Genomic DNA, 20,018 nt, shown 5'->3' on the forward strand with positions numbered 1-20,018 from the left:
AAGGAAGAATCGTAGAATAAGGCTTGGGGGACCACGTGACCCTCACCAGGAATGTGGTGACGTCAGGGGGCGTGGTCCTCTCCAAAATTGGGGAGGAAGGGAAGAAAAAAAAAGCCAGAAAAAGTTTCTTTGCTGGAGTCCCAAACGGGGCGTGGGGCCGAAAGGGAGGGAAGGGGCTCAAGGGCCCGGCCGCTGGGCTTGTGGGGGTCCTGACCTCTGTCTGGAGTGGAGCAACCCTATTCCAGACCATGTCCGGGCCCACCTGGCTTCCCCCGAAGCAGCCAGAGCCCTCCAGAGTCCCTCAGGGGAGAGCGCTGCCCAGAGGAACCCTGGGTCCGCCAACGGCCCATGGAGCAAGTAAGTGTTCCCCTTTCCCACACCCGGGAGTGGCAGAAGAGCCATTGGCCACTTTCCTTAACCTTTTCTTCCTTGCCTATCTGCTTCCTGCTGTCCCTTCCCCAAGCCAGAGTCCCTTGCTCTTGTGCAAGTTTCCCTAACTCTTGGTCCATCCCCAGACTCCCAGGTACGTGAAGGAGAGCTGCCTGAGAAAGGCGGCTTTAACCAGGGTACCCTTCTCCGCTCTCACCTCCCGTCTCCCCCTTTAGCGCTCCAGCCTCACCCCAGGGTCAACTTTTGCCCCCTCCCACCTGAACAATGTTATCAGCCTCCGGGGGTACCGGAAGATCGGGGGCCTACTTGGGTGGGATCCCATGGAGCAGCCCAGCGCCTGCAGGTGAGAATTGGAGGTGAGGGTAGGATCAAGGTGAGAGAAGGCTAGGTAGGGGTTGTGATCGGTATTTGTTCTTCCTGTTTTGGCTCTGTCTCAGGGGCTCCCTCCAGACCGGGGAGTCATCCACCCTGGAAGTCTGGACGCTGAGATAGATTCGCTCACCAGCATGCTGGCTGATCTGGACGGGAGTCGCAGTCATGCACCTAGGCGACCAGACAGACAGGTGATCTCCTGTGTTCTGTCTCTCCTGTGTCAGCCGATTCTCTTTTGTAGATTCTCAGCCTCAGTCCGCCCTCTTCACTCTCCGCCCACCCTCTTTGCAACTAATAAATAACTGGTTCAAGGAATCATGAACTTCCTTCTTGTTAGGCCTAACCCATGGGAACTTGACAAAAGTCATGGCTCCCGAGATTCCACCTGGCGCGCATGGATCTTGGATCTGGCCTTACTGTTTGTGCATTGTTTGTCTTCCCAGGCTTTTGAGGCTCCTCCACCCCATGCTTACCGTGGAGGCTCCCTGAAACCCAGCGGAGGTGCTGTTCCAGCCCCGATGCTCCCAGCATCTCCCTATGGTGGACCTACTCCAGCCTCTTATGCTACCGCGAGCACTCCAGCTGGTCCTGCTTTCCCTGTTCAAGTGAAGGTGGCTCAACCCGTGAGAGGCTGTGGACTGCCCAGGCGGGGGGCTTCGCAGGCCTCTGGACCTCTTCCAGGCCCCCACTTTCCTCTGACAGGTCGTGGTGAAGTCTGGGGAGCTGGCTATAGGAGCCACCGAGAGCCAGGACCAGGGGTTAAGGAGGGAGCTGCTGGAGTTCATAACCCTGCAGGAGGAGGAAGAAGAGGTGGGCATGAGCCTCAGGTAAGCCAGGGGGTGTGGGCACGGTGGTACCTGGTCATTGTAGGTAACTGGCCGTTGGTTAGGTGGTGTGGAGGCTGAGGGATTAAGATACCGTTTTTAGGAGACGCAGTTCAGTTGGTAGAGAGTTGGTAGAGTCCTTTTTTTTTTTTTTTTTTTTTTTTTTCTTTTTTTCGGAGCTGGGGACCAAACCCAGGGCCTTGCGTTTGCTAGGCAAGCGCTCTACCACTGAGCTAAATCCCCAACCCCGGTAGAGTCCTTTTTTATTATGTAGGAATCCCAAGGTTCTAGACCCAGCACTGTATAAACAAAGCATGGGGGAGGTAGAGGCAGGAGGATCAGTAAATTAAGATATTTGGCTACATAATGAGTCCAAGGCCAGCCTAGGCCATATGAGACACGCTCTTAAAAATAAATATAAGTCAGTTGTGGTTTTAGGGTACTTAGAGGTCAAGGATTACGATGTCCAAAGGGAAGGGGCTTCCTTCCCTTGTCAGCCTGGGAGATATTCTCAGAGGAAATTTCAGGGTTCCTGAGCTTGTGGGTTACTTACGGTGTGTGAGGTCGAAGCAGCACTGCAAAGCCCTGTTTCTCCCTGTAGGGCCCCTTGAGCCAGCCTCCAGAGGAGGAGCTGGAGAGACTGACCAAGAAGTTGGTGCATGACATGAACCACCCGCCCAGTGGGGAGTACTTTGGTGAGCTGACCCGCTGGGTAGGATGGGACGGGGAGGGGACAGTGGATCCGGTGTCCTGGGTCTGTGGAGACTGATCTTGTTCCCCTCTGTCCCCAGGTCGGTGTGGTGGCTGTGGCGACGATGTGGTTGGTGATGGAGCTGGGGTTGTGGCCCTGGACCGTGTCTTCCATACTGGTTGCTTCGTGTGTTCTACCTGTCGGGCCCAGCTCCGAGGCCAGCACTTCTATGCCGTGGAGAGGCGGGCGTATTGTGAGAGCTGCTATGTGGTGAGCGGTTGGGCTGTGAGAGGGTGTTGCCAAATTGGGAGTGTCAAGATTTGACAGGCAGGTTTCTATCCAAGAGAGGGCCAGGTACTCAGCTGGGTGGGCCTGGAAGCTGGAGATTCAAGCTGAGGTACAATGAACTAAGTATGGTGGCTCAGGCCTGTCTGGAGGAGAACATGGGCTACGGAAGCGGGTTGGAAGCCAGCCCAAGGCACAGGTTTCCGAAGATCGATTGATCCATCAACCAAAAGAACACTTTGCGTTTTGTTTCTTGGATTGCCTGTTTGTCGTTTTGAGATAATACGTCGTGTGTCCCAGGCTGGCCTGAAACTCTTAGGTATTTATAGCTAAGGAAGACCTTGGGTATGGGGATTCCAGGTGTGGGCCACCAGATCTGTTCTTTGTGGTGTTAGGAATGGAACCCAGGGCTCTTGCATGCCGGACAAACACTTTACCAACTGAGCTACAACCCCAGATTAAGGAATGAGTTAAATGTGGACACGAGCTGAAGGAGAGGAGGAACAGCTCGTGCTGTCTAAGTGGGTGGCCACCTTCCTTCCTTCCCTCCTTCCCTCCTTCCCTCTTTCCCTCCTTCCTCCCCTCTTTTCCTCCACCTCTCCTTCCCTTTCTCCCTCCTTCCTTCTTTCCTTCCTTTGAGACCGAGTCTCACTACGTAGCCTAGGCTGGTCCTGAAGTTACAGTCTTCCTGCCTCGGCTTCCGAGAGCTGAGAAACCAGATGTGTGCCCAGCTAGAAGGCATTTTAGAGTTGAGGTAATTTGTAAAAGCCTCACAGCATTCCTCAGAGGCAAGCACTACTGACTCATCTCACTGAAAGAGGAAGTGTGCGGAGACCAGATTCCTTGTCTAGAGGCTTCAGTGCCCGTATGAAACCTCAGAAATGCTAAGTCCACCTTCCACTGAATGCTCTGCGGGGAACTACACACACCACGTGGTTGGGCAGAGAGTACGCCTTCCTGGCTGGAGTGGCTTTTCCCCCTGACCTTCCTTCCTCTTTCCTATTAGGCCACACTGGAGAAATGTTCCACATGCTCTGAACCCATCCTGGACCGAATCCTGAGGGCTATGGGGAAGGCTTACCATCCTGGTTGCTTCACCTGTGTGGTGTGCCACCGTGGCCTCGATGGCATCCCTTTCACAGTGGATGCCACCAGCCAGATCCACTGCATTGAAGATTTCCACAGGTCTCAGAATGCCTGCTCTGACCTATCTCTTCATGTCCCAGGGTCTGCCTCTTCTTTTTCTATCTTTTCATTCTCTTTTTTTTTTTTGACATTACTTTCTTCCCCAAGACCGAAACACATCTCTTAGATCCTTCTCTCACACACCCTCCTACCCCCCAGCCCCTTCCACTCTTATTGGGCTCCATTATGAGCCTCTTGAGGGGTTGGGAGGGAGGGATCTGACAGCCTCTTTGGTTCCCCTCCCCTGCAGGAAATTTGCCCCACGGTGCTCAGTGTGTGGTGGGGCCATCATGCCAGAGCCAGGTCAGGAGGAGACAGTGAGAATTGTTGCTCTGGATAGAAGTTTCCACATTGGCTGCTACAAGTGTGAGGTGAAGAGGTCACCGGGCAAGAGCAAGAGCTTTGCAGAGCCTGGGAGGCTGGGAGAAAAGCACGGTGGGAAAAGTCACAGAAGAGCTCTCAGACTAATAGAGGTTTTGTTTCTCCTCACAGGAGTGTGGGCTGCTGCTGTCCTCTGAGGGAGAGTGTCAAGGCTGCTACCCGCTGGATGGGCATATCTTGTGCAAGGCTTGTAGTGCCTGGCGCATTCAAGAGCTCTCAGCCACCGTCACCACCGACTGTTGACTGCTCTAAGAAGGACCTGCTGGGATCTCAGTCCCCCTCTGTTACCTCCCCTGACATCTACCCTTAGTGTTTGCACCAAATGCTGTCTCTTCTTCCTCCCTTCATGCAATAATAATCAGTGGAGTGTTTAAAAGCTCTTGCAAGTCTGTTCTTTCATTAGAGTCTCATAGGATGAGGCTGGGTAAACCTCGAACCCCAGCACTCAAGAGGCAGGGACAGACTCTGTGAGTTTGGGGCTAGCCTGGTCTACATACTAAGTTCCAGAACAGCCAGGGCTACGTAACAAGACCCTGCATATATTTTGTTAACTCTCATCCTGTACTTTTTTGTTGTTACGTAAATTAAATGAACCCATTTATAGTAGGCTAGGGATGTCTCAAACGGTTGGATCTCTACTGGTCTTTCAATTCCTTCAAACTTCTGCTGGCAGATACAACAGAGGAAGTGGTGTTGGCAGGTCCAGGCCCCACCAGCCACTGTTCTCATGTAGAAACCACAGTGCCGGATGCCAGTGGCCTGTTCTTTTCATCTTGCCATCGCTCCAGAAGGAGCAGATGATCCTGATGTGCTCATCGATTTCAATGTTCTGTGCCATTTTCCAGAGGGAGGCATCGGAGCAGGTCCTCTGTTTACTGATGATGCTGACCTGCTTGGTACATGTAGCCACAATGCTGTGACGTAGGCCAAAGCCAGAAGATAGTTTTATAAAGGACAAATTGTAAAATATCCCAGGCTACCCTTGGATTTGAAATAGAGCTGAGATGGCCGAGGTTGTTCTTGAACTCTGGATCTCCCTGCCTTCATTTCTCCAGTGCTGGGATTGCTGGAGTGTGACACTGCTTCTGGCTACATTTTTTTGTGGGGGATGGGCCAGAGACTCAAACATGCGTGCTCCACCATGTTTCCCTCTTCTTGAATTATGTGTGTATGAACTGACTGTGGTGGCGCAGGCCTTTAATGCCAGCACCCAGGAGGCAGAGACAGGCAGATCTCTGAGTTTGAGGCTAGCCTGGTCTACAGAGGGAGTTCCACAGAGAGACAGCCAGCTGGGGCTACACAGAGAAACCCTGTCTTGGAAAAGTTAGGAATATAGGTATCTGTGTATGGATGTGTGGGTGTATGCACATTTGAGTTCGGTGCCCTAGTAATCCAGAAGAGGTCATCAGATCCCTAGTGACTGGAGTTAGCAGCCTGTGAGCTGCCAGACATGGGAGCTGGGAATCCAGCTCTGGTCCTCTGCAAGAGCAGGAAGTGCTTAACCACTGAGCCATATTCCCAGCCCCATTTGGGAAAAGTTTTTGAGACAGGGTTGCAGTGAGTTGCCAAGGCTGGCTTGGAACTCGTCCTGCAGCCCTTGAATTTGATTCTGTGTTTACTTACCGAGCAGCTTGGGTTATAGGCTTGTGCCAACATAAATGTCTATACTAAGTTTCTAAAATGTCCCCTTGTAAAGACACCTTAATAGATGCTGGGATTTTTTTCTTTCTTTCTTTCTTTTCTGGGAGCAAGACTGTGGCACGCTCCCTTGTTTAGCTCAGTATTCTATTCATGGAGAAGGGCTTAGTGTTATCTTCGGGAATTGGGAATTTCAACTGGGAACCAGTGGATACTGGTGGTTGATTCCAGGCTGCAACGTAAAGACTCCCATCAGAGAATTGGGCGTTAAGATTGAGATTTACACGTTTTGCATGAGTATCAGGCTCCTCTGTCCAGAAAAGCAGGAAGAACGCGTTTTATAGGTAGACAGCCTAGATTTCTGCAGAAGAAAATGGTGGGAGGAGATCCCTTTAAAATGGTTGCTTCTATGCATTTTGCCCTAGACATCCATCGTCTCCAAACCCATCGACAGCGTGAGGAGGGGGCAAATCCGCTCTTGAGGAGGTCAAGAGGTGCCCTACCCCAGGGATCCTGCAGAGCAACCTCTGAATGCAAACTAGCTCCTACCGAGGAAGCATGTGGGGAGCAAAACTTAACCTCTCCGCTCTCCTCACTTTCAAACAGGAAAGAGCACGTCCTGAAGGCCTGGCTTGGCCCAGGTCAGCTTCCGTAGCTCCTAGTGCTGGGCGAGTGTGTCGCAAAACCGCGCGAGACTTCCGCGTCTCCACCCTTTTCCCGTCATTCCTTTAATCGCTCTTAGTTTTAGTTTGGTCGGGGGTCTTGTTTGTAGTTGGAGGCCGAGCTCCGTGGGTGACGTAAGCTGCGCGCGCGACTCCTCTAACCCTCCGCGGTCCCGCTCTCATCTTTCCATTCGCCTCTGGGCTAAGAATCCCTGCGTCTCCTTCAAACCCTCTTTGCGGTCCATTGTCGCGCGTTCCGGTCCGCCCGGAAAACAAGCCCGCCGGCGCGCGCTTCCAACGGCCCCGACCGCTGCCAGGTGGGGGAGGGGAAGCAAAGGCCCGGGTGGCGGGATCCGAAGGAGAGGACTGTGCCCGGGGGCTTCGGGGGTGGACAAGGGGGAACCCCTGGGGACAGTGAAACTGTCGGAGCGATCGCCCTGCCCGGGATGGCAGGCCGGCCTCGGCGGGAGGGAGGCGGGCGTGCTGCCCCCGGGGGACTGTCCCTCCACTGGTCCTTGTTCATCATCACCGTGTCCACCCGCCGCCGGGCCCCAGGCCTCCTCTGACAGCACCATGGGTGACAGTGATGATGAATACGATCGAAGACGCAGGGACAAATTTCGAAGGGAGCGCAGTGACTATGACCGTTCCCGGGAAAGAGATGAAAGACGGCGAGGGGACGATTGGAATGACCGGTGAGACGGTCCCTCCCCTCCGTGCCCCCTTCACCCCGCACCACCCTTCTGCGCTACAACTTTTTTCCGTTTCCCCTCATCTTTCTTGATTTTTCCCTTACAAAATCTTGTTAGGATGTAATCTCTACCGTCGAGCCATTTCTGTAGTCCAGTCTGTTCACTGTTGGCTCAGATTTTGAGCCTTTAATTTTTGAGTCTGAGGCTTTAAGATCAAAGCTACAGCCAGTATTAGTGGTGGACAGAAGCTCCACACAGCTGGTTGGACCAGTGTCTTCCGTGCAGGCTACATAGGGTGACCCTATCTCAAACCCAGGTAACAGGAAGCACAAACTGAGCCTTAGGACTAAGAATCTGAGTAGGAAAGAGTCTTTATATTGACATCGGGACTTTGCATTCTTCTACCCCATGGAAAAGATAGTTTCCTAACAACCCGATTGGCCTGAAGCTTGTAGGTAGCTGAGGATGACAGTAAACTTCTGCTTCTGTCTGCCTTTTCCTAATGCTGGAATTATGGGAGTGTTCTACCACATTCTGTTTCAGAAATTTTTGAAGGGATTTTTAAAAACAGGTAATTGAGATGAGAAGAAATGTGGAAGTTTGTTTCTCTTTTATAAAAAGATGTTTATGGGGGGGGTTTGCTGGAGAGATGGTTCAGCTGCTCTTCCAGAGGCCCTGAGTTCAATTCCTAGCAACCACATGGTGGCTCAGAACTATCTGTAAATTTGATCTGATGCCCTCTTCTGGTGTGTCAAGGACAGTGTGGTCTTAAACGTAAGATAAATAAATAAATCTTAAAAAAAAAAAACAATTTAGTGAGTTAACCGCCATAGCTCAACTTGAAAAAAGGATTTCTTTATTTTTTAAAATTAATATTTTTGAGTGCTTTATCTGCATGTACATCTGCATGACAAAAGAGGGCATCAGATCCCAGTGGAGATGGTTGTGAACCACCCCTTAGTTGCTGGGAATTGAACTCATGACCTCTGGATGAGCAACCAGTGCTCTTAACTGCTGAGTCACCTCTGGAGACAGATTTCTTTAAAGGAATTTGAAGTGACTTTTTGTGATAGAATTGAAGAGGTTGAGACCAGCGAGGGCCACATGGTGAGACCCTCTTCTCAATAAATAAGTAAATATGAAATTAAGGAAAAGCCTGCCAATCCGCACTTAGAAAACCCTGGAAAAGATGAAGCCTAGTTCCTGTGTGACACGTATGGGTGTTTGTGATTTATGGAGACTAAAGGTGTTCTTTCTCTTTGGAGCTGAAGTAACAGGCATCTGTGAGTGGCTTGCCACTTGTGCTAAGAGCCAAATATGGGTCCCCTGCAGAAATAGAAAGAACTCTTAACCACTGAGCCATTTCTCCAGGCCCTAGCACATTTTTAAAAATTAATTATTTAATTTTTGGTATGTTTTTCAAGATAGCATTTCTCTGTACAGCCTTGGGTGTCCTGGAACTTGCTGTGGGCCAGGCAGTCCTTAAACCCAGAGATCCACCCACTTCTGTGTTCTGTGTGCCAAGCACTGGAATTAAAGGTGTACGCCACTAGGCCTGGCAGCTTGGTCTTTTTTTTTTTTTAATGTATAAGGATTTTGCCTACATGACTTCTGTGCACTGCATGCATGCTGTGCCTGTTCCCTGTAGGAAGCCAGAGCAGAGTGTTGTAGCCTAGAGCCAGAACTGACGGGGATCCGAGCTGCAGTGTGGGTCCTAGGAGCCAAGCCTCGGTTCTCTGAGCTCCTGAGAGCCATCTCTCTAGCCCCCTTGAACTTCAGTTTTTGAGACAGGGTCTCATGTAGAATAAGCTGAGCTGGGACATGTTGCTCCTGCTTTGATTCTCTTCAGGTGGGAATAGAAGTGTGAGCCACCATGCCCAGCTCTCCTTAGTGGTTCTTTAAGAAGAAAATCAAGTTTGCTTTTCTAAGTCTGAAGCTAGTTTAATTGTGTGAGGCCAAAGTGGCTTGGCTACATGGCACAGATAGGCATGGCCATTGCAGAGGGACATCTGTTCTGAGGAGCAGATGATGACCATCTATATAATGTTCCGCCGGAGCCACCAGAAGAGTCACTTAGCCGGCCTTGTAGGGAGTGCCTTAGACGTAGGGTGATGGGAACAGCTTGAGGTCAGGAGGTGGCACGGTGCAGAGGGAGCGTAGGCTCTCCATTGGTGGAGTGGTTCCAAACGGTCTAGAGACATTGCTGGTTTTCTTAGTGGAGCTGCAGGAGTGCTGCTTAAGGCAGCTGGTACTTTAGGGCAGAAATCATGAAAAGGATTCAAGCTGCAAGGAAGAGCATCAGTTAGTGTCCCGAGAGAGCGCTGGGTTTCAGGATGAGAAGAATGCATGAAAGCATTGTGTGAAGTGTGGAGTAGTCTCAGCCTCAAGTGCTTTTCACAGGTGCCGGCTGTTATGGAGCATTGTCAACACAGGGGCTTCACACTTAGTGTTTGGCAGACATGTGCAGGAAAACAAGCTAAGAGTTGTTAGTAAGAGAAACTTACTGGTAAAAATTCATTTTAGAAAACTTGAATCTGGGGCTGGAGAGATGGCTCAATGGTTAAGAGCTCCCCGACTGCTCTTCCAGAGGTCCTGAGTTCAATCCCCAGCAACCACATGGTGGCTCACAACCATCTGTAATGAGGTCCAATGCCCTCTTCTGGTGTGTCTGAAGACAGCTACGGTGTACTCATGCATAATAAATAAATAAGTAAATCTTAAAAGAAAAGAAAAGAAAACTTGAATCTGCATCATGAGCTCCACAGTGTCCTGATGTTTAGACGCCTCCGAGGCGAGCAGTCTTGATGCCATGTGGCATGGTGCCCTAGAGTGAGAAATGTCAGGAGCTGTTTAAGGTCTTGTAGCAGTGATTTTAATGTAACAGAATTGAAGGGCATTGAACATTCTAGGCAAGTGTTTACTCCGAGCCACAGCTCTAGCCTACTGGTATGGTTTTGATGAAACATCTAACATACTTCATGTGTTAGTTTTGAGACAGGGTCTTATGAAGCCCATTTTGTCTCATATACTATGTCACTCCTCCATTTTCTTTTTTTTTTTTTTTTAAGATTTATTTATTATATTAAGTACACTGTAGCTGTCTTCAGACACACCAGAAGAGGGTATCAGATCTCATCACAGATGGTTGTGAGCCACCATGTGGATGCTGGGATTTGAACTCAGGACCTCTGGAAGAGCGGTCAGTGCTGTTAACTGCAGAGCAATTTCTCCAGCCCGCTCCTCCATTTTCTAAGTGTTAGAATTACATTCTGCCTGCCTCAGCTCACTCTTAACAATACCTCTTTCTTTCCAGGAGCAGGCCTCACACCTGTAGTCAGCACTCCTGAGGCATGCAGGTTGGAGACCATACTGGCCTAAGTAGGGAGTTCCAGGCCAGCCTTGAAATGAGAGCCTGTAGCTAAACCCAAAAGGACTGGAACCTTTAATTACAGGAGTCAGAGCTCGAGGACTCAGAATTTGAGTTTCCAGAGAGTCAGGGCTACCTAGAGAGACCCTGTCTAAAATATATGAACCCCCTACACCAGATACCTAGCCCAGCTGTTCAAGAGTGTGAGCATTCTGTCAGCACAGCAAGATTATGTTAACTGTATGCAGAAACCAGAAAGAAAAGCCCAAATTATCTGAAAAGGCCATTAAGTATTTCCTTTTATGATAATATATCTGTGAGGAGTAGTCATTTTCTTCCCCCTTATCAAGCCAGACCTTGAAGAGAACAGTGCTCCTCCACAGCAAGTTCTTGTTGTTTTTGGAGAAAGTCATTTCATAAAAACACATTACTACCTTGACATGGTGATAGAGAGGCCGATAATCTCATCTTCTCTTGAAGCTGAAGCAGGAGGAGCTCAAGTTCAGGATCTGCCTGTAGGGGCAGCCTGTGCAATTCCGGGACACTATGTACTCGTGTACAGTGAGTCAGGGACAGCCTGTGTATTTTAGGGATATCAGCTCAAGTTTTCTGAAAGGGAAGCAGGGCTGGGGCCTAGCATAGCTCAGTGGTAGAGTGAATTCGACGAGTACTGGATTCAGCCTCTGTATCTGCAGAGTAATGTATATTAATGTATATTAATGTATAGCCTTAAGATTCATAGATGCTGAACACTGGCTTTAATTTAAGGTAGGTGTAGTGATGTGTCCTTGTGATCTCAGCTCTTGGGATGTGGCAGTAGGAGAATAGCCATTCAAAGTGATAAGTAAGCTTTGTTTCTGTAGGGAGTTGGAGGCCAGCTTGTGTTTGGCCCACTGCAGCAGCTGCGAGCTGCTGTGTCTTTGTGTTTGCTCCTGTGCAGTGCTGAGAGTGGAACCAAGGCCTGTGTTTTGTAGGCAGGCATTGCAACTGACGGACAGCTCCATTTCACTCCATCTTTGCTATTGAAACTTGTTCTTCCTTCCAGAGAGTGGGACCGTGGTCGTGAGCGCCGCAGTCGGGGTGAATATCGAGACTATGATAGGAACCGAAGGGAGCGCTTCTCTCCCCCTCGACACGAACTTAGTCCCCCACAGAAGCGCATGCGGAGAGACTGGTGAGGTGGCATCACTTTCTTTTCTTACCCTCAGGTCCCTCAGGCCTCAGCCCTGCTCCTGCTGAAAGCTGGCTGCTTCCTTGCCTCAGTCATCCCTCACACCCAGCGTTCCTTTGTCCCTTTTATCCCTTGGGTGAGAGACCATATCCTCCGTGTGCCCCTTCTCGTGCCCTTGTCCTTGTTCTGGAGAGGTAGTTCTGTTTCCTTCTGTGTCTGACTTTTGTGTCCCCACCTTCAGGGATGAGCACAGCTCTGACCCATACCACAGTGGCTATGACATGCCTTATGCTGGGGGGGGTGGGGGACCAACTTACGGCCCCCCTCAGCCCTGGGGCCACCCAGACGTCCACATCATGCAGCACCATGTCCTGCCTATCCAGGCCAGGTAAAGCATGGGGTTCTGGGGAGAAGGGAATTGCCAGGTTTGGGGGGAACGTCTGGGGTGTGGGAGAGTATGGTTGGAGCCTGGGAAAGAACAGGTTCTGGGGTGCCTACACGCCTGCAGTGGTGGGCACTTTTCTGACTGGACCCCTCCCTTCCAGGCTGGGCAGCATTGCTGAGATTGACTTGGGTGTGCCGCCACCTATAATGAAGTCCTTCAAGGAATTCCTCCTGTCTCTGGATGACTCTGTGGATGAGACCGAGGCAGTCAAACGCTACAATGACTACAAGCTGGACTTCCGGAGGCAGCAGATGCAGGATTTTTTCCTGGCTCATAAAGATGAGGAGTGGTGAGTGCCCCTGCTTGCCTGCCCCCTTTGCCCTGGCCCCTTTCTCTGGTCTGGCTGGAGGAGCTGCAGCCTGTCCTTGGTTCTCCCCACCATGGCACTTCCTGGGAGTGGGGAAGGGGAGGGAAACACTGTTGGCTGGTGGGATCCCACCCACCTCCTTCTCTGCCTTCCTCACTGGGACACCTCCAGGCAGCTGACCAGAGCTACTTAGCCTCTTGGTACAGCACACAGACTGCAATCCTCTTGTTGGTGTGGGTCCTTGTCATCCCCAGTCACCAGGACCCAGTGTGGCCGTGGTCTCCCAAAGGCAACGAGTGAAGCCAGACAAGAAAAGCCAAGATCTCAGGGTCGTTTGACAGAAAAAAAGAATTTGAATTTTTTTTCCTTATGTGGATGTTTTAATTTTAATCAACCATCTTTTCCCCCCTCCTGCTCCTCCTCCTCATCCTCTTTCTGCTCCTCCTCCTTGAAAAGAGCCAGAACTGGGAACTACACCCGCCCATCGACGGAGCTCGGAGCAAACCCACCTCCACCCCCACCATACCCAGCCCATACATGAGCCCCCGGCTGAGCGGCGGGCGGGGCCGGCCAGGCAGACAGGCAGGGCACCGCTGTGCACAATGCAGTGGTCTAGCTGAACGTATTGCTCAGGCAGCTAGTCAGTCAGGGCCCCCACCGCGGAGGCCCGCGGGGGCGGGGCATCTAGGCCGGTCACCCCAGCCAGGAGCCAGCGGGCAGCCCGCCAGCCAGCATGGGCCCAGGGCGCCACTAGTTAAATCTTGAGCTCTGTTTGACCAAGCAGCCAAGGTAAAGATCCTGGAGGTGATGCCTGCGGCTTTCCTCTCTGCTCAGCCTGTTCTGTCCTGTCCTCTCCTCATGTGCCCTTCTGACTGCCCTGTGTGTCTCTGGGTCACTCGTGCACCTTCCACTCTCTCTGTCCATGGTCTTGCTCTCTGCTAAACACTTCTTGTTTCTGTTTTCTCAACTTGTCTGTCTTTGTTTTGGATTTCGGGGCCCTTATATTTCCCCCATTTCTACTTTTCTCCTACCCTAAGTTCTTCTGCCTTTGTTTTTCTCCCCTGCCCTCAGAGGCCTGTTAAAATGTTTGCTTTTTCATGCTCTACCCAGATCCTAACCCTCCAGCCCTCTTCTATTCCATGCCTACCTGAGGCTGTGCAGGCACTTGGCCTTTCTTTGCTCTTTCCTGCCCCTTCTGCCTTTTCTTCCCATCAGGGGAGAAAGGTGTTCTGCCTTTGGGCCTTTTCTATCTGGTACACTTCAGGTTTCCTTCTGGCTCCACCTGGGGTGGAGGGAGTTGGCGGGAACCTCGTCTGGGCTTGGCCAGGAGAGGGCGGTTCTCTGGGCTCCTGCTCCCTTGGCTTTTTCGGAAGCTCTGGGAAGGACATCTTCTCAGCCACTGCTTCCCAGAGGCTTACAGCAGTAGAGCTGCCTCACAACCTGGCCCTCTCAACCCAGAGCTCTCAATTCCTGGTTCTCCCCCAGATCTTCCAGAGCACGATCTCTGGTTCCTTTTGGGGTGTTGGGTGGTTTTAGTGCACCCCTTTCTTGATTTTATGACCTTCTGTGGGTGTGAGGGGCTATGCCCTGCCATTCTTGGGCCCCTTCCCACATTCAGGTCTTGGCTGTTCATAACTGTTTGCTCTCTCCCATCCTGCTTGCTTTCTTCTCCAGGTTCCGATCGAAGTACCACCCCGATGAGGTGGGGAAGCGGCGGCAGGAGGCCCGGGGGGCCCTGCAGAACCGACTGAAGGTGTTCCTGTCCCTCATGGAGACTGGCTGGTTTGATAACCTTCTCTTGGACATAGACAAAGCTGACGCTATCGTCAAGATGCTAGATGCAGGTATGGACTTAAGGTCAGAGGTCAGCAGGTCTCGGCTGGGAAGAAAACCAGAGCCCTTGGGTCGTGATGTCTGCTGTTGTCATTGGTAGCTGTCATTAAGATGGAAGGTGGCACAGAGCACGATCTCCGCATTTTGGAGCAGGAAGAGGAGGAGGAACAGGCAGGCAAGACTGGGGAGACCAGCAAGAAAGAGGAGGGCCGAGCTGGACCAGCCCCGGGGGATGGAGAGCGCAAGGTCAACGATAAGGATGAGAAGAAAGAAGATGGAAAACAGGTTGAGAGGCAGGGCCTGAGGGAGCTGGAACTGCACTGGGGATGGTAGGGTGGCTTTCATGCAACCAGCAAGAAAGACTGACATTGTCAGAACTGTCTCCTAGGCTGAAAATGACAGTTCCAACGATGACAAAACTAAGAAACCTGAGGGTGATGGGGACAAGGAGGAGAAGAAAGAAGAGGCTGAGAAGGAAGCCAAAAAGGTAAGGTGTGTTTTGCATGAGGCCAAGATGTCGGGCCAGATCCTGGGGGGGTCTTGATGGACTACTCCTATTGCTTCCACAGAGCAAGAAGCGGAACAGGAAGCACAGTGGTGATGACAGCTTCGATGAGGGCAGTGTATCCGAGTCTGAGTCTGAGTCTGAGAGTGGCCAGGCTGAGGAGGAGAAAGAGGAGGCTGGTAATTGTCAATTTCTTGCTTCGGCTCCTTTGTTTTACTACCTACAGTAGTGTTAGGTGTGTGTGTGTGTGTGTGTGTGTGTGTGTGTGTGTGTGTGTGTGTGTGTGTGTCTGTCTATTTTTATAAACAGTTGGTAATCGTGTATCTCGGCTAGCTCCCAGATAAGACAAGAATGTAAGATTTATTTAATAAACTTTACAGCACAATAGCTGAACAGTACCCTATTCTATTCCTCTAAGCTGATCTGTTTACCTCCCAGGCAAAAGGCAAAATCCCCAAGATACTTGGATTTTTGTACTGATTTGGTTCTCTGTTCCAGATATGGTCCCATGGTGTCTCACCCCAGACCTCTTCCTCCTGGTGAATCCTCCTTTCTTCCTTCTCTCTCTCCCTCTCCCTGGCTGGGATTAGAAATCCAGCCCTATTCTAGCCCTGTTCTCTCTCCTGTTTAGCTATTGGCTGATTGGCTTTTATTGATAAGTCAGAGAATAAATGGGGAGAAATATTTACACCCACAATCAGGCAGGAGATACCTTGATTGTATTACTGTGCCATGTCTGGATTGCAACCAGGTGTTGGGCAGAGAAATCAGCATTTGAATAATACAAGGATAATCTTTACACTGTGTGTGTGTGTGTGTGTGTGTGTGTGTGTGTGTGTGTGTGTGTGTGTGTGTCTGTGAGTGAGAGAGAGAGAGAGAGAGAGAGAGAGAGAGAGAGAGAGAGAGATTGTGATTGGTAGGAAGGGGTTTTCTGGGGTGATGTCTGACTGTAAGTGCTGCTCACACATTGTATCTGTGTCTAATAAAATTGTACTGATGACTACTTCTTGCTTAGAAGAGGCACTTAAAGAAAAGGAGAAGCCCAAAGAAGAGGAGCGGGAGAAGCCTAAGGATACTGCAGGGCTGGAGTGTAAGCCCCGGCCCTTGCATAAGACTTGCTCTCTCTTCATGCGCAACATTGCGCCCAACATCTCAAGGGCAGAGATCATTTCTGTGAGTGGGGACATTGGTCTTGGGGCAAGGTTGGAGTGAGTCCCAGATCCTTGAGGCCTTTGGCGTAGGGAGGCCTGGTCCCTGTGGAGCCCCACCTGCACTCTGGTTCTTGGGTGCTGGCCTTTCCTTCCTGGGAGCTGAGGGGCACTTGTTTAAGGTTTTAAACCGCAGAGATGAGGGACGGAGTGGCTGAGTCACTGTGTGGGATGAGGGATGGAGTGGCTGAGTCACTGTGGGATGAGGGACGGAGTGGCTGAGTCACTGTGTGGGATGAGGGACGGAGTGGCTGAGTCACTGTGTGGGATGAGGGACGGAGTGGCTGAGTCACTGTGGGATGAGGGATGGAGTGGCTGAGTCACTGTGTGGGATGAGGGACGGAGTGGCTGAGTCACTGTGTGGGATGAGGGACGGAGTGGCTGAGTCACTGTGGGATGAGGGACGGAGTGGCTGAGTCACTGTGGGAGGAGGGACGGAGTGGCTGAGTCACTGTGGGATGAGGGACGGAGTGGCTGAGTCACTGTGTGGGATGAGGGACGGAGTGGCTGAGTCACTGTGTGGGATGAGGGACGGAGTGGCTGAGTCACTGTGTGGGATGAGGGATGGAGTGGCTGAGTCACTGTGGGATGAGGGACGGAGTGGCTGAGTCACTGTGGGATGAGGGACGGAGTGGCTGAGTCACTGTGTGGGATGAGGGACGGAGTGGCTGAGTCACTGTGGGATGAGGGATGGAGTGGCTGAGTCACTGTGGGATGAGGGACGGAGTGGCTGAGTCACTGTGGGATGAGGGACGGAGTGGCTGAGTCACTGTGGGATGAGGGACGGAGTGGCTGAGTCACTGTGTGGGATGAGGGATGGAGTGGCTGAGTCACTGTGGGATGAGGGACGGAGTGGCTGAGTCACTGTGTGGGATGAGGGACGGAGTGGCTGAGTCACTGTGGGATGAGGGACGGAGTGGCTGAGTCACTGTGTGGGATGAGGGATGGAGTGGCTGAGTCACTGTGGGATGAGGGATGGAGTGGCTGAGTCACTGTGGGATGAGGGATGGAGTGGCTGAGTCACTGTGGGATGAGGGACGGAGTGGCTGAGTCACTGTGGGATGAGGGACGGAGTGGCTGAGTCACTGTGGGATGAGGGACGGAGTGGCTGAGTCACTGTGTGGGATGAGGGATGGAGTGGCTGAGTCACTGTGTGGCTTTTCTCTTACCTTGCTGCGTCTGACTCTTGTAGCTTTGTAAAAGATACCCAGGCTTTATGCGAGTGGCACTGTCAGAGCCCCAGCCAGAGAGGAGGTGAGAAGCCTGGTGCCTTGGGATGGTGTAAGGAGGCGAGGTAGTGAGTGACCACACCGGCTGTGCTCGGGGACAGTGCTGATAAACTTTGTTGTGCAGGTTTTTCCGCCGTGGCTGGGTGACTTTTGACCGCAGTGTTAACATTAAGGAGATATGTTGGAACCTGCAGAACATACGAGTAAGTGTTGGGTGGGGAAACGGGACATGATTGGGCCCTGCTTGTCCATTTATTCCCTGTCCACTGATAGCCATGAGGCTTCGCCTACAGGCTTCACTTCTGGGAAGCTACAGTACCGGGGCCATGGCTCGGTCCTCTTTGGGGGGCTTGGGTTTAAGAGTCTCTGTAGGGCCCATTCTTCCTGGTGCAGCTTCTGGGGTAGTCATTGGCCTTGTTGATTATTATAGCTCCGGGAGTGTGAACTGAGTCCCGGTGTGAACAGAGACCTGACTCGTCGTGTCCGCAACATCAATGGCATTACACAGCACAAGCAGATAGTGCGAAATGACATCAAGTTGGCAGCCAAGCTGATCCACACACTGGATGACAGGACTCAGCTCTGGGCCTCTGAGCCTGGGACGCCTCCTGCGCCCACAGTTAGTGACTCCCAGGGGATTGTTTGTAGTGGACCCAGTGTTTCCTTGTGCCACCCCCAACCTCATTTGCTCGTTCTCCTCATCCCTCGGTCCTACTGATAAGCTCCCGTGTGTCCCGCCCGCCTCCCCTTTGTCTGGACTCTGTCTTCTCCAGCCTCCAACAGCATAGTCATTTGTGGGTAGGATGGAAGAAACCACGAACAGCAGACTGTAGGGAAACGGGGCTGTCAGTGGTGCTGATCCTCCCTCCTCACGGCCCAGCTTCCGGGCTGCTCCTCTGCCTCACTGTCCATCTCATCCTTGTCAGAGCCTGCCCTCTCAAAACCCCATCCTGAAGAACATCACCGACTATCTGATTGAGGAAGTGAGCGCTGAGGAGGAGGAGCTCCTGGGGAGCAGTGGAGGACCCCCGCCCGAGGAGCCTCCCAAGGAAGGCAACCCTGCAGAGATCAATGTGGAGAGGGATGAGAAGCTGATCAAGGTGCCCATTGTGACCATCTGGAGCACGTGTCCAGGGGCATGAGTGCTGTGTGTCTGTCTGAGGGCTGTGTGACCTTTTATGTCCCCTCCCCCAGGTCTTGGATAAACTTCTTCTCTACTTGCGTATTGTGCACTCTCTGGATTATTATAACACCTGTGAGTACCCTAATGAGGACGAGATGCCAAACCGCTGTGGCATAATCCACGTTCGGGGGCCCATGCCTCCCAACCGAGTCAGCCACGGAGAAGGTACGCGCAGCTCCTCCCTCTGCTGTGGCCTCTCACCACCAACCTCTGTCTCCTGTCCCTCCTCTCAGCCTGCCTTTGTCATCCACACAGTGCTGGAGTGGCAGAAGACTTTCGAGGAGAAGCTGACCCCGCTGCTGAGTGTGCGCGAATCCCTTTCTGAGGAAGAGGCCCAGAAGATGGGCCGGAAAGACCCAGAGCAGGAAGTGGAGAAGTTTGTCACCTCCAATACACAGGAACTGGGCAAGGATAAGTGGCTATGTCCTCTCAGTGGCAAGAAATTCAAGGTCTGGGATGTAAAATGAATCGGTAGGGTGGGTTGGGAGGTGGGCTTAGATAGCAAGACCCCCTAAAAGAGTGGAGGAGGCTGTTACCGTCCAGTGGTTGGGGAAGGAAGAGACTGCAGCATGCTGTCCTCATATCCACCCAGGGTCCAGAGTTTGTGCGCAAACATATCTTCAATAAGCACGCTGAGAAGATCGAGGAGGTGAAGAAGGAGGTGGCGTTCTTCAACAACTTCCTCACAGATGCCAAGCGCCCAGCTTTGCCTGAGATCAAGCCAGCTCAGCCACCTGGCCCTGCCCAGAGTAAGATACGATCTGTGGTGGCCGCCACACCTTTGACTCCTTGTTCCTCTTGAGATGTGTGCTCCACCAACCTGCAGGCCCATTCCTAGAATTCTTGTCAGTTCCTTTCCTCCCCGCAGTAATTCATGTTCCTGTCCATGTTGTACTCCCCCCAGGCCTGACCCCAGGACTTCCCTATCCACATCAGACACCACAGGGCTTGATGCCCTATGGTCAGCCCCGGCCTCCCATCTTGGGCTATGGAGGTGAGTGTGCAGGTGCAGTGCAGGGGTTCAGTATTTGTAGGGGCTACAAAGCTTAGGCTGAGGTTGAGGTCAGTTTTTAGTTCACCCTGGGTCTTTCTCATAGCTGGTGCTGTCCGCCCTGCAGTCCCAACAGGAGGGCCTCCATACCCCCATGCTCCATATGGTGCCGGCCGTGGGAACTATGATGCTTTTCGAGGCCAAGGTTATCCTGGGAAACCTCGGAACAGGTGAGTATGAAAGATGCCCCAGCTGCTTTCCCCTCCTCTGACTCTGGGGACATCTGTTGACACTGCCTTTCCCCCTCCTGACTCTGGGGACATCTGTTGACACTGCCTTTCCCCCTCCTGACTCTGGGGACATCTGTTGACACTGCCTTTCCCCCTCCTGACTCTGGGGACATCTGTTGACACTGCCTTTCTCTCTCAGGATGGTTCGAGGAGACCCAAGGGCTATAGTGGAGTATCGCGACCTGGATGCCCCGGATGACGTTGATTTCTTTTGAACCAGCCACGTCCCCTCATTCTGCATCGCTGCATCTGTACCTGTGACCTCTTTATCCTATCAGCTGAGAATTTTTTTGTACGTTATTTTACCTGCTAGTAAACAACTTGAGTACTGTGTGTTAACTGTGTGCAGTATGCCACTTCCACAAACAC

At 51.9% G+C, this 20,018-nt stretch overlaps 2 protein-coding genes across 7 annotated transcripts; both read left to right on the forward strand.

Annotated features, from left to right (window-relative positions):
* Window positions 1-99: 99 nt before the first annotated feature.
* On the forward strand, window positions 100-4,507 carry Trip6 (thyroid hormone receptor interactor 6). The gene is made up of 9 exons (NM_001127570.1): window positions 100-357; window positions 606-733; window positions 828-953; window positions 1,206-1,589; window positions 2,188-2,281; window positions 2,378-2,547; window positions 3,569-3,747; window positions 3,998-4,118; window positions 4,240-4,507. Exons 1-9 carry the CDS (start codon window positions 249-251, stop codon window positions 4,369-4,371), a joined length of 1,443 nt encoding a protein of 480 aa, NP_001121042.1. The 5' UTR covers window positions 100-248; the 3' UTR covers window positions 4,372-4,507.
* A 516-nt stretch (window positions 4,508-5,023) lies between these two features.
* Window positions 5,024-19,988, forward strand: Srrt (serrate, RNA effector molecule). Of its 6 annotated transcripts, none has more exons than XM_039090063.2 (20): window positions 5,024-6,745; window positions 6,984-7,123; window positions 11,533-11,661; window positions 11,900-12,046; window positions 12,204-12,392; window positions 14,085-14,254; window positions 14,344-14,528; window positions 14,632-14,730; window positions 14,813-14,927; window positions 15,764-15,921; window positions 17,149-17,210; window positions 17,310-17,388; window positions 17,616-17,804; window positions 18,112-18,285; window positions 18,380-18,533; window positions 18,624-18,817; window positions 18,961-19,117; window positions 19,261-19,362; window positions 19,487-19,589; window positions 19,789-19,988. In XM_039090063.2, exons 2-20 carry the CDS (start codon window positions 7,002-7,004, stop codon window positions 19,862-19,864), a joined length of 2,604 nt encoding a protein of 867 aa, XP_038945991.1. In that variant the 5' UTR covers window positions 5,024-6,745; window positions 6,984-7,001; the 3' UTR covers window positions 19,865-19,988. The 6 variants fall into 6 exon arrangements, with proteins under 6 accessions (XP_038945991.1, XP_038945987.1, XP_038945988.1 ...); XM_039090059.2 differs by having other exon boundaries at window positions 19,273-19,362; window positions 19,466-19,589; XM_039090060.2 differs by having other exon boundaries at window positions 19,273-19,362.
* Window positions 19,989-20,018: the final 30 nt, after the last annotated feature.

The sequence above is a fragment of the Rattus norvegicus genome, chromosome 12, assembly GCF_036323735.1.
Source record: "Rattus norvegicus strain BN/NHsdMcwi chromosome 12, GRCr8, whole genome shotgun sequence".
NCBI classification, from domain to species: Eukaryota; Metazoa; Chordata; class Mammalia; order Rodentia; family Muridae; genus Rattus; species Rattus norvegicus.

Coding starts and splice junctions, on each gene's coding strand:
- Trip6 (NM_001127570.1), top strand. CDS start 249: ATGTCCGGGCCCACCTGGCTTCCCCCGAAGCAGCCAGAGCCCTCCAGA. Junction 734..827: donor GAGCAGCCCAGCGCCTGCAG/GTGAGAATTGGA, acceptor GCTCTGTCTCAG/GGGCTCCCTCCAGACCGGGG. Junction 2,282..2,377: donor GCCCAGTGGGGAGTACTTTG/GTGAGCTGACCC, acceptor CTCTGTCCCCAG/GTCGGTGTGGTGGCTGTGGC.
- Srrt (NM_001427441.1), top strand. CDS start 7,002: ATGGGTGACAGTGATGATGAATACGATCGAAGACGCAGGGACAAATTT. Junction 18,286..18,379: donor GGGATGAGAAGCTGATCAAG/GTGCCCATTGTG, acceptor CCCCTCCCCCAG/GTCTTGGATAAACTTCTTCT. Junction 19,363..19,465: donor TCCCATCTTGGGCTATGGAG/GTGAGTGTGCAG, acceptor TCTTTCTCATAG/CTGGTGCTGTCCGCCCTGCA.